This window comes from Felis catus, chromosome B2, assembly GCF_018350175.1.
Source record: "Felis catus isolate Fca126 chromosome B2, F.catus_Fca126_mat1.0, whole genome shotgun sequence".
Taxonomy (NCBI): Eukaryota; Metazoa; Chordata; class Mammalia; order Carnivora; family Felidae; genus Felis; species Felis catus.
In genome coordinates, this window is record NC_058372.1 from 130083970 (window position 1) to 130102158 (window position 18189).

Below are 18189 nucleotides of genomic sequence, written 5' to 3' on the forward strand. Positions count from 1 at the left end.
TATCTGACTCCATTTCTCTCTCAAAGAGAAGAAAGAGAATTGGTTGGATGTGTTTGATTTAATTGTCCTTTGAAGGATTGGAAAAAAGATGTCCATTGTTAGACTAATTAGTTGGAGAAATTTCGTATTTATATTAAATTAGTGTATGTGTGTGTCGCCTGGGTGACTCAGTCGGTTAAGCGGCTGACTTCAGCTCAGGTCATGATCTCACAGTCCGTGAATTCGAACCCTGCATCAGGCTCTGTGCTGGTAGCTCAGAGCCTGGAACCTGCTTCGGATTCTGTGTCTCCCTCTCTCTCTCTGCCCCTCCCCTGCTTGCTCTCTGTCTCTGTCTGTCTCTCTCTCTCAAAAATAATAAACATTTAAAAAATTTAAATTAGCGTATGTGATATCATTTGGCTAACTATTTTTGCCATCACAGAGCTTTACTTTGCTACTTTAGTCTGGAACAAATTGGTTCACAAAAAGTTATTACACTTCTAAAAACCTAAAGGGACATAAGAAGCTTGGAACCTAGTTTTATACTTTCCAAACATTTTTGCCTAATCTTGGAGGATCACATAATTCCATTTTTCTCAGAATGAAATAATTGTTCCCTTAAGAGAGTTAAATTCACTTGTTCCTGCTAATGGAAGGTTGGGCACCCATCTCCATCATCCAAAGCTGTAGATAAAATAGCTAGAACTTTCCTTCACAAATTGCAGTGAATTGAAGCTGAGGGAAGAATTCTGTCTTAGAGAAGAGCTGAGAATGTTGGTAAAACTTTAGCATCATTTTAAAAGTTAACTACTTATTCTACAACACTGAACAGTTTTGAGATATGTTCACATTCACTGTCTCACCTATGAAGTTAGTAAAATGAGAGGTTTTGTTATTAACATGCAGAGAAGTTTCAAGACAAACCCAAGGGCTCATGGTAGGTAAGGGCGTGCCTACATGGCGTGCACTGGATTGTCACACAGGCTTTTGGCTACTAATCTCTGCTTTTACTATACCGCTGAATGGTTTTTTAAATATCTCCTTATTCTTTCATACATAAATTCATTGAGGTCCTGCTTTACCCTCTAGGGAATAGATGTGTGCCTTCATAGAGGGCTCAGTCCGGTGTAGGAGTCAGGTCTGCAAAGAAGTCAGGACAGGCACGTGTGCTGAATGCTCCAGCAAAGCAGATGCCTGGAGCTGGAGAGGCTCAGAAGAGAGAGGCCTGGCCCTGCTGGGGAACCAGGTGTTGTTTATACTAATAGCAAGGATGGTATTGGTGCTGTGACGCTAAAGGGTCGGGGAGGACAACCCTTGGGAATCTCTTTGACCAACGAGGGCCAGTGAGAGCGCCAAGAGAGCACACAGATAGTGTGTCGAGAAATAACTTTTTCTTTGACGGGCTAAAGGAGATGACTCCTTCCCTCCTCAGTTGCTCAGAGCCATTCCATGCTGCTTTCTTTGCAGACCAGCTTCCTATGAACTACTCCCGTTTCCTGGGAGTTGCCTTCCTTGATTCTTTCTAGTCCACTTACTCCTTTTTTCATTCATTCATCCCACATATATACCAAGCGCCGAGATCTAAACAAGGAGAAGGAGCTTTTGAAGATTTGAAGCAAAAACTTTCTGGATTGCAAAGGGCATGAGGAGGGAACACTTGGCATATTCTAGGAACAGAAATGAAGACTTTGAGACTAGAAATTAGGGTATTTTTAGTAGTTGAGATTGGAGAGCAGGGAGGGTCCAGATCTTGGTAGGAAGTTTAGAATTCATTTGAAGCCACTGGAGGGTTTTAAGCAGGAGAACCAAAAGATCTGCTTTATCTGTAATTTTAGTATTATGGTCTAGAAAATTTTAGGAAAAGTGCATCTCGGTGAACGTTGGCACTTTTTATAGAGACAGTTTGGATTATGGCTTTAGATTAAGGAAAGGAGAGGGGCGCCCGGGTAGCTCAGTTGTTGGAGCAGCTGACCCTTGATTTTGGCTCAAGTCACATGATCTCACGGTTTGCGAGTTTGAGCCCCACATCATGCATTGTGCTCACAGCATGGAGCCTACTTAGGATTCTCTCTCAAAAATAAATAAACCAATTTGACAATAAATTATTTTTAATAAAAAAAATAAATTATTTAAAAAATAAAAAAGAAAGGAGAGGAGACAGTTGTTCCTTACAGAGGAAGGGGTGATACCAGGATTTAGTTCACACCCACATAGGTATGTCTCTTCTCCCCTTGTCTCAGTGCAGAGTAACGAGTTGCCAATTTAGGACAGAAGCGATGTCAGGATTCCTCTCCTTCTTCCAGAGTTCCTCAGACCTTATTTTCATATCAAGTGATTTTTAAGATCCTGCCCATGTCCGTGCTGCCAGAAGAAACTGATGTTACTCAGCCGCTCCAGTGAACCGATGCCATGCTCATGACGAAAACGAACAGCAGCTGATTGACTTGAGAGACTTTCAGACTTAAGGCATCCCAGTCACTTGTTTATGCAGACAGTCCCTGACATCACGATGGTGGACTTAGAGTTTTTCGACTTTGTGATGGTGCAAAAGCCATAGGAATTCAGGAGAAACTATATTTCGAATTTTGAATTTGGATCTTTTCCTGGGCTAGGCTAGTGTTATGCAGGATGTCCCCTTCCATGATCCTTGGCAATCGTAGCCACAGCCCCCAGGCCACCATGCAGTCACAAAAGGGCCAAGGACGGATCCTGTTGACAACCATTCTGTTCCCATGCAACCATTCTGCTTTTCACTTTCAGTACAATGTTTAATAAATTACATGAGACAGCCAACTTTATTCTAAAATAGGCTTTGTATTAGATGATTTTGCCCAGTTGTAGGCTACTGTAGGTGTTTTGAGCACATTTAAGGTATGATGTTTGGTAGATTAGGTATATTCAATGCATTTTTTTAAATGTTTGTTTAGGGGCGCCTGGGTGGCGCAGTCGGTTAAGCGTCCCGACTTCAGCCAGGTCACTATCTCGCGGTCCGTGAGTTCGAGCCCTGCGTCAGGCTCTGGGCTGATGGCTCAGAGCCTGGAGCCTGTTTCCGATTCTGTGTCTCCCTCTCTCTCTGCCCCTCCCCCGTTCATGCTCTGTCTCTTCCTGTCCCAAAAATAAATAAACGTTGAAAAAAAATTAAAAAAAATAAATAAAATAAATGTTTGTTTATCTTTGAGAGAGGGAGACACACAGAATCCGAAGTAGGCTCCAGGCCCCCGAGCTGTCAGCATAGAGCCAAACACAGGGCTCAAACTCATGAACCGTGAGATCATGACCTGAGCCGAAAATTGGATGCTTAACTGACTGAGCCCCCCAGGTGCCCCTCAGTGCATTTTTTGACTTACAATGTTTTGAACTTACAGTATCCAGACATAACCCCATCATAAGTGAAGGAAGATCTGTTCCTTCTCATCTCTTAATTTCCTTTCCTTCCCAATTATCGCAAGTGGAGAGAAGTGTTCCTAGACATTACAGGAGGATCATTGAGAATCTCTCTCTAGCATTGAAAGTTGAATAAGGAGCAATTTACCCTGTTGCCAGAAACTCCTAAGAATGCCAGTAAGTGGCCAAAGAGCATGCTGAGTTTGAAAGGGGCCCAGAAATGATAGGAAAGGTGGACTCTGCTAAACAGGATGTTGGGCTGGGAGAAATTCTGTTGAGAATGAAAACACTGGTTTTAGTAGTTAAAGTCTGATATTTGAATCAGGTCTTCATCAATCAGACATTCCAGGACTTCATTTAGCTTAAATGAGCATTCAGAAGCTGCTTCACAGGGAAAACCATGGAAGACTAGATTACTTCACCTGTTCATTCTGTTTCCTTGAATTGCTTTTCCCTTAATTACCTTGAATCTAATTCCGGTCTCTTTTTCAACACACAGTTCACATATTTTTGGAAAGGTTGCTTGTGCCTCCTTCACCTCCCTCCACCTTCTGTCTCTTTCCTCAGTGCCCTGTTTGTACTTCTCTCAAAGATTTGTGGCACATCACACATGGTGATCAGCATTCTCCTCTCTTCTGTCGACTGTAAGTTCCTGAAGGACTGGGATCATTGTGTATGAATTGCTGTCTACTCTTGTGTTTGGCATATTTCTTTCAGATTATCTGAATTTAATATCTTTTAAATTGTCTTTGTTGGTGGAAATCTTTGTTGGAAAACTCTGTCATACGCTCTTATGCCACCTTACGATGAGAGAGAAGTTGAACATTTTCTTATGGCCATGGGACATTGTGCTCTTCATTCATTTACTTTTGACTTGGAGGTATTTGAGACCATATGTCCTCGTATTAAAAACTTCAGAGCATGTAACTTTTAAAATACAGTTTGAAGGGCACGTGGGTGGCTCAGTTGGTTGAGCATCCAGCTTCAGCTTAGGTCATGATCTTGCGGTCCGTGGGTTCAAGCCCTGCATCAGGCCGTGTGCTGACAGCTCAGAGCCTGGAGCCTGCTTCAGATTCTGTGTGTGTGTCTCTCTCTGCCCCTTCCCATCACGCTCTGTCTCTCTCTTCCCAAAAATAAGTAAACATTAAAAAAAATGATGAATAAAAGACAATACAGTTTCAGTTGTAGTTGTTGAAATGATTTTGTATCTTCCTCCTTCTTACAGCTGATCTGGTCTAGTGCTTACAGGCCAGAGCTTGATTTCACATGTGCTTGCCCAGAGTGGGGATTGAGGTCTTTGGACTATTAGAATGGAAAACGCATAAGCTTTGTGGTAAGACTGTCACAGAGAACATTCTTAGGTTAATGGCCAGACCTTGAGTCAGCAAGGTAACTAGATGTCTGCGGTATAAGAAATATGTAGTTACTAGGTGCCTTTCCTGTCAGCCACAGAGACTTACTTCCCTCTAACTTTCATGATAGGAAACATTTTTCCAGAAGCTATCACCCTCATCCTTTGTGTACCCGGCTCTGACAGTGCCAGCCTGCTAAGCCGGGCAAGCACTTCCCTCAGGGCTTTTGTATTTGCAGTTCTCCCTGCCTCCTCTTTTGCCAGATAGTCTCATGGCTGGCTTCCTCACTTCCTTCAGCTCTTTCTTCAAATATCACTGTCTTTGAGATGCCTTCCTACCCCAACCCTCCCTTTCCCCTTTATCCTGTGTGGTAGATTGTTACGACAGTGAATCATGATTCTGTATATCTTGGCCCCTCTGATGAGGATCATTGCTGTTCCCCTCACGAAGAAATGCATTGTATTTCCCCATTCTCTTGAGTCTATGCGGGTCCTCAAGACTTGCTTCCAGCAATAGAATGTGGCCGAAGTGCAAATTCTAGAACTGCATTGTCTTATGTGGTAACCCTTAGCTATATGTGACCATTTATATTTAAATTAAATCAATTATAACGAGATAAAATTTAGAATCCAGTTCTTCGATTATATTAGGCATATTTCAAGTACCACATGGTCGCAAGCAACCAGTGGTTACCATATTGGGCAGCATGGTTTTGTAACATTGTTATCATTGCTGAAATGTTCTAGAGGGCAGAGCTGCTCTAGAGCCTATGTCTTAAGAGATCTTGCAGCTTTCACTCCGCTCTTTGGGAACACTAATTACCAGGCTTCGAAGGAGCCCTGTCCAACCTACTGTGCATTTAGAGGACCACACAGAGGGAAACTGAGGTATGCCAGCCAGTAGCCCACAATAATTTCCAGACATGGGAATGAGCTCGTCTTGGACTCACAACCCTAGTTAAACCACAGATGACTATAGCCACAGGAGTAATCTTTGGTGGCACCAGCAGAAGACCTGATCAAATTGCCAATCCAAAGAATCATGAAAAATAAGTTGTCATTGTTTTAAGCCAACGCGTTTCAGATGGATTTGATACACGCTAATAATAACAGACTCAACCTTCGATGTAATGGCTGCAATAGTTTGGAAACTTTGTCCTATGCAGTTAGTTACCTCATGGATCAGGTTGTGGGCAAAAAAGGGAAGATGGAGTGAGCCCATACCACCCCTTTCAGTGAACTCTGTTACTTGTTTATCCAGGGAGAAAAGAAAATATTTGCTATTAATTAAACAATGATCAACAATAAAGTAAAATACTTAGTAGTTACTAGCTGATAATTAGATGATAGGAAGGGCTGACTCAATCTGTGGAGCATAAGACTCTTGATATCGAGGTTGTAATTTCAAGCCTCATGTTGGATGTAGACATTTACTTAATAAAATCTTTAAAAAAGTACTTCTGATAATTAGGCAATAGGCAAAAACTAACCTTGCCTCAAAAAATTATTTGGTCAAATCAAGAACGAAATGGAATCCAGTAGTTATTACAATTTAGAATAATCGCATGTGGGAGACTTCGTTATAGTTTGCTCTTCTATGTTGTGGAATCCTACCAGGTATTTAATCTGAAAGCAGTTCTTCCTTTATTCCTTATTCCCTAAGCAGTTATTGAGTACTTCCTATATATGTCTAGGCAAGCACTGAAGAGAATTTCTAGTGATTAAGATGTGAGCCTTACCCTAGAAGAACTGACAATGTAATGGAGGGGACAGATGCATGGTGACAATATATCAGCATGAGCTGTGTTAGAGAAGTAGGAAGTGCTCCAGAAACTCTGAGAGTGGGAGCATACTGAACATACACAATGAGCTATTACTTTGCAGATGGGTGGGGAGAGAGCATAGAAATAAACACATTACCTAGGGAACTTTTGTGGGAGAAAGAACAGAATTATTATTTTAATAATAACTTTATTGAGATATTATTCACATAGTATAAAATTCAAATGAACAGTTCAGTAGCTGTTAGTGTATTCACAGGATGGTATAACCATCATCACTGTCTAAATTTAGAACATTATCCCCAAGAGACACCCCATACCCATGACCAGTCACTCCCCCACTCTTCTCCCAACTGTCCAGCACTAAGCAACCACTGTTCTACTTTCTGTCTCTATACGCTTACCTATTTGGACATTCATAGTAATGGGCTTCTGTGCCTTGCTTCTTTCACTTAGCGTAACATTTTCAAAGTTCATCCATGTTGTAGCATGTGTCGTATATCATTCATCTTTATTGCTGAAGAAGATTTTCATTTTTTGGATATACAGCATTGTGTTTATCTGGTCGCCAGTTGATGTTTGGGCTGTGTTGACAATTTTGGCTATTATGAATAATATTGCTATGATCATCCATGTACGAATTTTTATGTAGACTTAAACTTTCAGTCCTCTTGGGTATATACCTAGAAGTGGACTTGCTGGGTCATATAGTAACCCTTTGTTAAACGTTTGAAGGAACCGCCGAATTGTTTTTCAAAGGGGCTGCACCATTTTATCATTCCACCAGCAGTGTGTCAGGGTTCCAACCTCTTCACATCTTTGCCAATCCTTGTTATTGCCTGAGAACAGAATTGTTTTGAATGAAAATATAAAGTCATTAAGACAGAAAAATTCCTATCAGATTATGCTATACTCACTTAAGGCAGCCCACATAGAAGTTATGTGATATTAGAACCTACAGCTGAATGCCACTTTGTAGCTCTGTATACAAAACAACTCTGTTGGAGTCTAATTATCGTATCATTAATGTTCACCAGGTGGTTAGGAAATGCTGGTTTTCTTTTATGTCTAAGTGAGAGGTAAAAGGTGGTGAAATGATTATATGTACAATACTGTTCAAAGTTAAACCCATTTCTGACATGCAATTAAATATAATTGAAATAGGACAAATTGAATAGCAAAATTAAATTTGCAAAATATTGTGTGAACAGATACTATTAAATGTATGCTCTTTAGGGTCTTTGGTTGGTGACTTGGCATTGGGGCTTGAGCCCCAGATTTTTCCTTACTTGGCATGATTCCCACCTGCCCGCACTTGCCTCTTCTACTCCCCTACCTTGGCATGTCAGAGGAGTTCACGAGACATTCCCCTGCCAACGCCCTATGCAGAGAGGGTGTTTCAGAAAGTGCTGAAGTTTAATGTGGTTAGGAAGGAAAATAGATTCTCCACCTCTGGAGGGGGCTTTCTCAGACTCAGGTTTGTTTTTCGTGAATCTAGGAGACTGGACTATGATATCGTAAAAACCAGAAATGTAAATATGACAGTCATTACCCCACCACCACCACCACCTTGTCCAGCTCTTCACTGGCTTCCCAGTGCCCGTTATTGGTTGTCTCCGATGCTTAGTGAGGACATCATACAGTGGTTTTTGTGACCTGATACCTGCTGGGCTCTTCAGCACTTAGTGTTTGTAGTTCCCTAAGTGCACACACTGACATACTCCTTTATTCTTCTGCCAGCATTTAGTTTCCTCTTTTGAAAGTACTCTTGTCTCTCTTTCCTCCACCAGGAAGCAATTCTAAGCCCCCTAGCTCTACTAGGTCCCAAAACACTGATGCGGGTGCTTTGTTTACCACAGTGAAAAACAAAAACCAACCAACCAAACAAAAACCCAGAAAATGTCCTTGGACTTGTGGAGCTTATACTTTCTCTGAGAGAAACAGACAGTAGACAATAGTCATACTAACTAAATACCTACCTTGCATAGTAGAAGATGTTGGGAAATGTAGCAGATGGGAGAGTTGGAATTCTACATTAAATAGCATGGGTGGGTGGGTCTCACTGAGAAGGCCTCTTGGGATAAGGAATATGCTGTGTGGATACCTGGAGAAAGAGCCTTCTGGGCAGAGTAAACAGCCAGCCAGTGAAATTGCCCATCATGACGTCATCTGTGTTAGAGTGATAAAAGTCCAGCCATCAAGGAAGTTGACAGGCTAGTTTTCCCAAGTATCCTTCCTGTAGACAAACATGTATTTCCATTCAGAGTTTTGAAAATCTAAAAATAGTTCTACCCCAGATCTCTCCTATGCCATTTCCCCTCACCACACTCCTCAATGCACATTTTGTGGACTAATAATAATCCAGAACTCCCAGCTGGGCCCTGCTGCACACCTAAGTCATATGGATCATATTATATTCTTTTTCCACCATGAGATCAGGATTCACCCTCTGTGAAATATGTGCCCCTAATCATTTTGTTTCCAGAGGACCGGGTCTGCTTCTGTCCTCCATTCTCTGAGTCACATTCCTTTACGTTCTGTCCTCTCTCAGGTTTTAATTCCCTTCCACATCATCAGCCAGTTGGTGTTCCCTGGTTTCTCTTTAGTGCCACGTCTGTAAAGACTGCCTGTGAATCCTCATCCTATTTGCTCAACCGGAAGGAGGAGGTGTTCCAGCTCCTTCACCTTCCCTGTTAGCAGCTTGCCCTAAATAGGGTCATGTCTGGGACTTCACTTCCCAAAAGAAGAAACCTAGCAGAGCCCTTGCACATTATTGTAAGAATCTTTACCTCTCCCAAATTTACTGGTTAGATTCGGGCTTGGGGAATAAATACTCTTGATCACTAAAATTTTTATAAATCTGATACATTACCCACTGTTTTTCAGTGCTGTCTTTTCAGCAACATGTTCTTTCATACCATTATTTCATATTTTATATCTCCAGGTGCTTCAGGAAGTAAATGCTAGGAGTACTTTCATTTATCTGGAGCTTCTTGCTATAACACAGTAATCTAAATTTAAAGAATAGGCTCAAAACCCGGAAATGTGTACAGATATTTCTGTATTAAAATGTGTTTTCCCCCATTTCTCTTCTGTCTCTTTTATTTCCACATATCAGAAACTTTAAATGTCAGAAGATTGCCTTGTTTGTCTTGAATGTCACATCTTGGGACTCCTTCACAAGCTGCATTTCTTAATAGAAACAGTGAAAGCTCTGTCACATAGTCATTTAATGCCCCTCGATGCTAGCGGATGTGGGGATTTATTGACCTGTGCTTGCTTCACAGTCTGTCTTTGGTTATATGGATGCTGTGTAAATGTATCTACGGGTTTTAGAGCAAGTTTTAATTCATCCTATATCCTGTGCGTTATTACTGTGTCTACATTGCGGGTGGGTGCTCTTTTGTTGTTGTTCACTCTCTCCTTTTCATATAAATTTTTGGTCAAGATAATAATTGTAAATAGTTTAACAGTCTAACAGCATTTACAGTGCTTATCACAAAATCCAACATTCTGTCACTCATCTCCCCTCACCCTTGCCCACCAGTGATGTTCTCTTTCAAACTCATCACTGGTGTTTTTCTGGTGTTTAGCTCTGGTTTTTCACATCAGATGATTATTCTGGGTTTCTAGATTTTTTTTTTCTTTCATCTCTTGTGGACGATGAGGATTTAGCCTGCAAATACCCTGTCATCCCAACATATGTCAAATACCATTTAAAAAAAGCAGTTGTGTTCAGAAGCCAAAATTTTACTGATTCTAAAATAGTAGTACGATGCAGTATTTTAGAAAATGAAAACAGAGTTTTAATAATGCATTGTCAGGGCACTGCACTAAAAGCAAAATATTATTAGAGCCACTAGGTGTTTCTGTGTGTAATTTTAAGAGGATAACAATACTATTAGAAACAATTTTGATTTAGCTGTAGCATTCAGATAGTACGTGAGAAAATCTTCATTTCCTCTTACCTTGCAATAGTCAGTGAGTGAGCTTTGTTTTTAAACTCTAGTCAATTTGAGTCTTAATCACCAAACATTTTATGGGAGCAGAGGTGAAAGTTTAACCCTACTTAAAAGAACAAGAGTACTAAAGGCAGACTTCTGAGAATCATAAATTTGCATGAAAAACCTCACAAGGGAAAAATCATAATTGCCTCAGCGTGAGAGATGGAACGTATTTGAAGATAATTGGAGACTGTCTTTTATGTGTTCTCTTTGGTTTAGTTTTGATTTCATGTACTTTAATTTGTTTCTATCTCTTAGTTTTTTTCTTTAATATATTCTAAAGAATGTAAAGCACTTCTGAGGATCTCATTACTACTTGTGAAATTGCCTTCTTCAGTACCATTGGATGTAATTTTTTTTGTCAGTCTTACAAGAAAAAGGTATCTTTGAACAGGCTGTTCTAGTTTAGCAATCTGACAGCAGTGATAACCCTAAAAGTGCATTTTGTGTAAGTTCAAATATACTGTAACAATTTCTCTTAGGTGAATATTGTAAAGATTCTTGTTTTGCATATTTAAGTCCTATCATGTTTTTGCTTTTATATATATTTCATCATTAATGCGTGTAAAAATTGTGTTTTCACTTCTAACTTTGCTTAAATGGTTATGAGTCATTCTGTCATTCCCTTGGTAAGTATGATCAGAAGTAGTTTCATTGGAGATGTTCCATTACTTGGTGAACACAGTAGTTACAAATTCAACTTTTGCTTCTCTTTGCAAAGGCCCTGAGACGTGAGTTAAAGGAGAAAGAGTATTCTGTCCTGAATGCAATAGACCAAGCTCGAGTTTTCCTGGCTGATCAGCCAATTGAGGCCCCTGAAGAACCAAGAAGAAACCTACAATCAAAAACAGGTGAGATTGGTTTCTTTCATACATCATAAAACACATGTGAGGAGAACAAAAACCTGAAATAAAGTAGGAGATTTTCTTACAGTATTTCAGCATCTAATAGTAAAATTTTACCTCTGAGTGTTAGTTTAATCAAATATGTCATTTAACAAATATCTAGATTTTTAAATTAAAAATGAAATGGCTGTATAATTCATATCCTTATTTTAAAAGGAAATTAACTGCAGAAGAATGAATTTAGGAAAAGGCATCCTGTAACTAACAATAATTTCTTGGAGAAAGAAAAATTTACATTTCTTATATTTAAGCAAATTGATAACTTTAAGCAAAGTGATAATTATAAGTGGAAGAGTGGTATTTAAAATACAATGTATATAAATATTGAAATACCCACAAAGATTTTTTTAAACTTCTAGTTTTCCAGATAACTTTTTAAAATAAGACACTAAAGCACCTTTCTTTTACAAGCAGACAATAGAGTTTATTTAAATTAAAATCAACCCATTTATGTACTATTTATGCACTTTGACTTAAAGTTGAAACAGTAACTAACTCATTAGCAAATAGCAGTCAATCACACAGTAAATTTAAGAGATGAATTTTGGGGCCAACATAGATCTTCATTATGATTTTTCACTGTTGTCAATAAAAGCATTCTGATGCATTTTTAAAACAAGCCTACCATTCAGACTATTTAAAAAATTAAAAAAAAATTATTTTAGAGAGAGGGAGGGCACAAGTGAGGGAGAGGGATAGAGGGAGAGAGAGATTCTTAAGCAGGCTCCATGCTCAGCCCAGAGCCCGACATGGGGCTTGATCCCATGACCCTGGGATCACGACCTGAACCAAAATCAAGAGTTGAACGTTCAACCACCTGAGCCACCCAGGCACCCCTGAGAATATTTTTTCATCCCTCACTTCACATAGTGCAGGCAGATCTGAAAGACTTCTTCATGCTGTGTCCCACAGCATAATTCATGAGCATTTATTACTTGTAAGGAAAGTACAGGTGGAAAATGCTTTTTTTGACTGTAGCCAAACTGGATCAGATATTTGGACAAGTAGCCATTTTCCTCCTCATCCTTTCTCAGAGTAGGGTCTGAGAAATTTCAGTCTGAATAAATTTCCCATCAAGATCATGATGTTCCTTTCACTCATATGCAGAATTTGAGAAACTTAACAGATGACCGTAGGGGAAGGGAAGGAAAAATAAGATATAAACAAAGAGGGAGGCAAACCATAAAAGACTCTTAAATACAGAGAACAAACTGAGGGTTGATGAGGGTGGGGGGTTAGGAGGGTGTGGAAAATGGGTGATGGGCATTAAGGAGGGCACTTGTTGGGATGAGCACTGGCTGTTGTATGTAAGTGATGAATCATGGGAATCTACTCCTGCAGCCAGACTATAGTATGTTAGCTAATTTGACAATTAAAAAAACATCATGATGTTCTTTGCCCTTTAAGCCTAGTTTTATATGTATGTCTGTGTACACACATACACACACACACACACACGCATACACACACAGCATACCTATATTTTCTAGCATTCATTTTTAAAAGTTTTTAAAAAGTGTTTATTTTTGAGAGAGAGAGAGAGAACACAAGCAGGGGAGGGGCAGAGAGAGAGAGAGAGAGGGAGAGGGAGAGAGGGAGAGGGAGAATCCCAAGCAGGCTCCACGCTGGCAGCACAGAGCCCCATACAGGGCTCGAACCCACAACTGTGAGATCATGACTAGAGCCAAAATCAAGAGTTGGACATTCAGCCGACAGCCACTCAGGCGCCCCTTCTAGCATTCATTTTTATTTTCTGCTGGTAGCATCATTGTCTTTCCAGTCAGCCTACTGGGGACTTAAGCCATTGTTGGGCCTCCACTTCCAACAAACCCGTCAGTGTGCAAATCCCTGTAATTGTTACGTCTCACTTTGAAGAAGTATTCCTTCTGAGTACTCTGTTGTATATGTATCACACACACACACACACACACAACATGCACACACACACATAGTAGGTGCTTACTGCACAGTTGCTGAATGAAGGCATGCATGCATGTGCCGAGCACCTGTGGGGATGCTTGGGCCTTGAGGAGGTTCAGGGAAGAGGGAGGACCACCTGGGGCAGGATCGTCACAATCAGCATTCCCCAGTGAGGAACAGAGTGGCTTTGCCTGGGCAGCTGGTAGGAGTGGGGAGCTTGTCCGTGTTGTCTGGTGCAGATTACAGAGGACCTGGAAAGTCGGACAGAACATTTCAACTTAACACAACAAGAAAAAAGGCACCATTAACAATTGTTGTTAAGCTTGGAAGAAAAAATAAGTTCACTTGTCTCACCTTTTCCAATTTAAAGTCCACCTTAAACCTGCTTTTCTTGTCCTTGCTTCCCTAGCACTTTCCAGAGAATAGAGGAAATGTTTTTGTAATAAACTGCTTCATAGCAATAAAAAAATGTTATCATATCACTAAAGCTTCACTTTACTATAAATTTTCCTTCTCAGTGGTTAGTCTAAAGGATAAGATAATACTGCTTTTTTGAGTTCTTATTTTGCTGATACATTTGGGATGTTGCCAAGCCCCATGTCCAATACTATACTGGGGGCAAGAGAAAGAGTCGTCAATTTAACTTTATGATTTTCTTGTGATTTGGTTTTTTATGATTAGCAACTTTTATACTTTCTTTCCCATTATTGTTTTCTGCAGTGCTAGCTGATGTTACCTGCTGGTAAAAGTAAATGAAAGAAAATTATCCAAAATAGCTTTTATACTTTTGTTGTTCACCATGAATTAGATAGAGCTGCTATCAGAAATAGCATTTGAACATTAGTTGTCTTGTGTGATGCTACCTGAAGTACTCCCTGTTGGAGGGGTAGAGCAGGGAAGATAGAAAGATTTTTTGTTCTATTTAATATGCTGTGTGTACCGTGCCATTGGGACACTCCAAAATGGACCCATCTCTTTACTTTTCAGTAACTAGTTCAGAAAATACTTCTCTGCATGATTTTTCTTTTCTAAATGCCTTTTCTTCTTCCAGTTCTTTTTTTTTTCTTTTTTTTTCTATTGTCAATTATCTTACAGTGGTGTGGGGGGGGGGGCAACCCGTGGTGTTTTACTTGAGTGCTGTGTATCACAGGTATGAGTTGTTTTCAGGCTTCTGTCCTATTAATTGAAGCAATTGTCCTATTAAAAAGAAGCAAAGTAATTATTTCAACTAAATGATAAGTTGCTGATAAAGAGTCTCATCAGGTATGCTCTGCTAGATATTTCCATTCTTTCCCCAGTTTTTTTGGGATATAAGTGACATATAACATTCTGTGAGTTTAAGGTGTACAACATAATGATTAGATGTATGTGTATATTGTGAAACAGTCACCACAATAAGTCTAGCTAATATCCATCACCACACACAGTTACAAATTGTATTCCCTTGTTATGAGAACTTTCAAGATCTACTCTCTCATCATCTTTCAAGGATGTATATTTAAAATATTTAAAGATCACTGTTAATGTTACTTGCCTTACCTTAAGCCTTTGCCATTTTTTTGTTAGGACTATTGTTACTTCTTTTTTGTTTTTAAACATTTATTTATTTTTTAGAGAGAAAGGGAAAAGACAGTGCTTGTTCATGTGGGGGAGGGGCAGAGAGAGACAAGGACTGAGAGTCCCAACTGGGCTCTGCAGAGAGCCTGATGCGGGGTTTGAACTCACGAACTGTGAGATCATGACCTGAGCCAAAGTCATGTGCCCAACCGCTTGAGCCACCCAGGCGCCTCTCTTGTTAGTTCTTTCTTAATTGTTATCTCTGCATCAACGTAGACACTACAGTGATATATCTGAAACTCAGAACTGGCATTTGCTCCCCTGGTTTAAAAACCACCAGTAGTGCCTGTGGATAACATCTGAGCTCCTTCACTGGGCCACAAGGCTGGACAGGGATTTGGCCTGTTTTCCCGTGTGGCAGCGTCTTATCTCTCTCTCTCTGCCCCCAAACTGATGTCCATTTGCCACCAAACTACTAGTGATGTTCTGCAGGCAATGGTTTTTCTTGTCTTTATTCTGTGGCTTACTGTCCTGTTTTTGTTTTGTGTGTGTGTGTGTATGTGTGTGTTTTCTGTGTGTGGGTCTGTCTTACCTGAATTCTGACTCCTTCCTTATTTGCCCACTCAGCCCCTGCTCATCCTCTCCCAGCCAGTGAAGGCTCAGTGTCTTTAGGGGTCCTTTTCTCTCCCAGCTCTCTTCCATGCCTCCCTGGAGGGTCTCTCTAGGATCTCTCTGACTGTGTTACCAGTATCTGTGTCCGGAGCTCAGCCCTCCCTGTACTTAGCGACCTTTCTCACTTACTGAGAATCTGACTATGCAAAATTATCTGAGCAACCAAGATAGATATTATATAGCAAATGAAGTGAAGATCCTTAGTTTTACTCACAGAAAAGCTGCTCTCTCAGAGGTATTAGCTCTTACTTTAGACGCTGTTGTAACTAGTTTCACTTGTTTCCCAGTGAATCATGGGCATGTGGCAAATGGAAAGGACAGGACACGGAAAAGGGTGACCGTTAGCAATGATTGCCGGCAGTGACAGCAATGAGGAGAAAGAAATTATAAAAAGGATATATGACACTTCTAAACTAATGCAAAACAGAGTAGTCTTTGGGGCTTTTGACAATAAAAGAAAAACTGAAGCTATGAATTATGGTCTATTTATTTTTGAAGACAGAATGTAAATCAGCTAAGAGAAGGCATAGGAATTTATGCTCTGTTTTAGTTTATTTCCTGTTAAAATGGCAACCGTAAAAATACAGAGCTGAAGAGGTAAAGTGTAGCTGTCTGGAACACTGACTGCCCAGAATAACTCATTCCCCTTATACATGGTTATTAGGTAAATATAATTTTAATTGAACTAGAATCATCTGAATAATTAAAGAAATTTTACGAAGTTCACAACTTTGTCAGTATCCCTTTGTCTGGTTTGAACAATATGGAACTGTTTAATTTGATTTCATCTGTATCGTGTCAATACAGTAATTTTCCTTTTAACACAATCAAATTGTTTTTCATTTGATTTTAGTCACCTGGTTTATATCTGTTAAAAGGTCGAATAAGACAGTAAATGTCTTGTTGTCCTTTGTATTGTTCTTTGTACTTCTAAACCACTTTTGTATTCTCCTAACTATCCCAATAAGTCAGGCAGATAAAGCAGCATACCTTTTCTTTCTTTCTTTCTTTCTTTCTTTCTTTCTTTCTTTCTTTCTTTCTTTCTTTCTTTCTTTCTTTCTTTCCTTTTGTCTTTCTTTCTTTCTCTTTCTTCTTTTCCTTCCTTCCTTCCTCCCTCCCTCCTTCTCCCTTCCTTCCTTCCTTCCTTTCTTTCTTTCTTTCTTTCTTCCTTTCCTTTTGTCTTTCTTTCTCTTTCTTCTTTCCTTTCTTCCTCCCTCCCTCCCTCCCTCTCCCTTTCTTTCTTTCTTTCTTTCTTTCTTTCTTTCTTTCTTTCTTTCTTTCTTTCCTTTTTTCTTTCTTTCTTTCTTTCTCTTCCTTCCTTCCTTCTTTTCTTTTCTTTCCCTTTCTTCTTTCTTTCTTTCTTTCTTTCTTTCTTTCTTTCTTTCTTTCTTTCTTTCTTTTCTTTCTTTTCCTTCCTTCCTTCCTTCCTTTCTCTCTTTCTCTTTCTTTCTTTCTTTCTTTCTTTCTTTCTTTCTTTCTTTCTTTCTTTCTTTCTTTCTTTCTTTCTTTCTTTTCCTTCCTTCCTTCCTCTCTTCCTCTTTCTTTCTTTCTTTCTTTCTTTCTTCCTTTTTCTTCCTTCCTTCCTTCCTTCCTTCCTTCTTTTCTTTCTCTTTCTTTCTTTCTTTCTTTCTTTCTTTCTTTCTTTCTTTCTTTCTTTTCTTTCTTTTCCTTCCTTCCTTCCTTCCTTCCTTCCTTCCTTCCTTCCTTTCTCTCTTTCTCTTTCTTTCTTTCTTTCTTTCTTTCTTTCTTTCTTTCTTTCTCTCTTCTCTTTCTCTTTCTTTCTTTCTTTCTTTCTTTCTTTCTTTCTTTCTTTCTTTCTTTCTTTCTTTCTTTCTTTCTTTCTTTCTTTCTTTCTTTCTTTCTCAGTAAAAACACAAAGGCCAAGAAAATACTGTGATGCTGAGCAAGGTCACCAGCTAATGTAGGGTAGATCAGGAACACAGCATGAGCTTCTATGTTGCGACCCTTCTTAACCTGCAGTGAGTGTTTTGGCTGGCTTTGACCACATCTCTTCATTTTTATCTCCTCTCTCTCTCTGCTCATTGGCCACAGACCTGGCTGCTTCTCCACTTTCAGTGTCTAGAGCTTCTTCACCCTGCACAGCTGTTTTTTGGCTTCTGCCTTATTCTCCCAGCCTCTCCTTACCCCTTGCTGTTCTCAGTTCCAGCTTTCAATTCCTTTGGACACCGGACTCAGCCACAGTCAGCCTTAGCCCACGTCAGTCCCCAGACCTCTTGAGATAATCAGGGAATACACATGCCTTGTCACCTATTTGTCACCTATAGTTCAGGGTAAAGGTCACATTTGCACAGGGGAGTGAGAGCTTTCACATCAACGTCCCTCTCCCCATGCTGCATAGAGATGTTGGTGCACATGCACACACATGCATACATATTATATGATTTGAGGTTAGGTATCAATCGCTAAGTAAAACTTTTATAGGACAGTTCAGCTCTAAAAGTGTTTAGACAGTTGTACCGTTTATTGTATGAATGGGTATAGAAAAGCTCTTTTCCTCTTCTCAGCTTTTCATGTTGAAAAGAAAAAATATTGCATTATTTTTATTCATCAATTTCCCCATGAGTCTTCTTTAAAAATTATTCCAGTGAAGGCATTACTATTGCTACAACTATTAT

At 39.7% G+C, this 18189-nt stretch overlaps 1 protein-coding gene across 8 annotated transcripts in view; it reads left to right on the forward strand.

The window, feature by feature from the left end:
• UTRN (utrophin) overlaps nucleotides 1–18189 on the forward strand; it is a 491097-nt gene that overhangs the window by 365407 nt on the left and 107501 nt on the right. For all 8 annotated transcript variants that reach the window (XM_045058165.1, XM_045058163.1, XM_045058164.1 and 5 more), the window contains one exon: nucleotides 11221–11350. In XM_045058165.1, the coding sequence (XP_044914100.1) occupies nucleotides 11221–11350 (130 nt within the window). The remainder of the gene's footprint in view (nucleotides 1–11220; nucleotides 11351–18189) is intronic.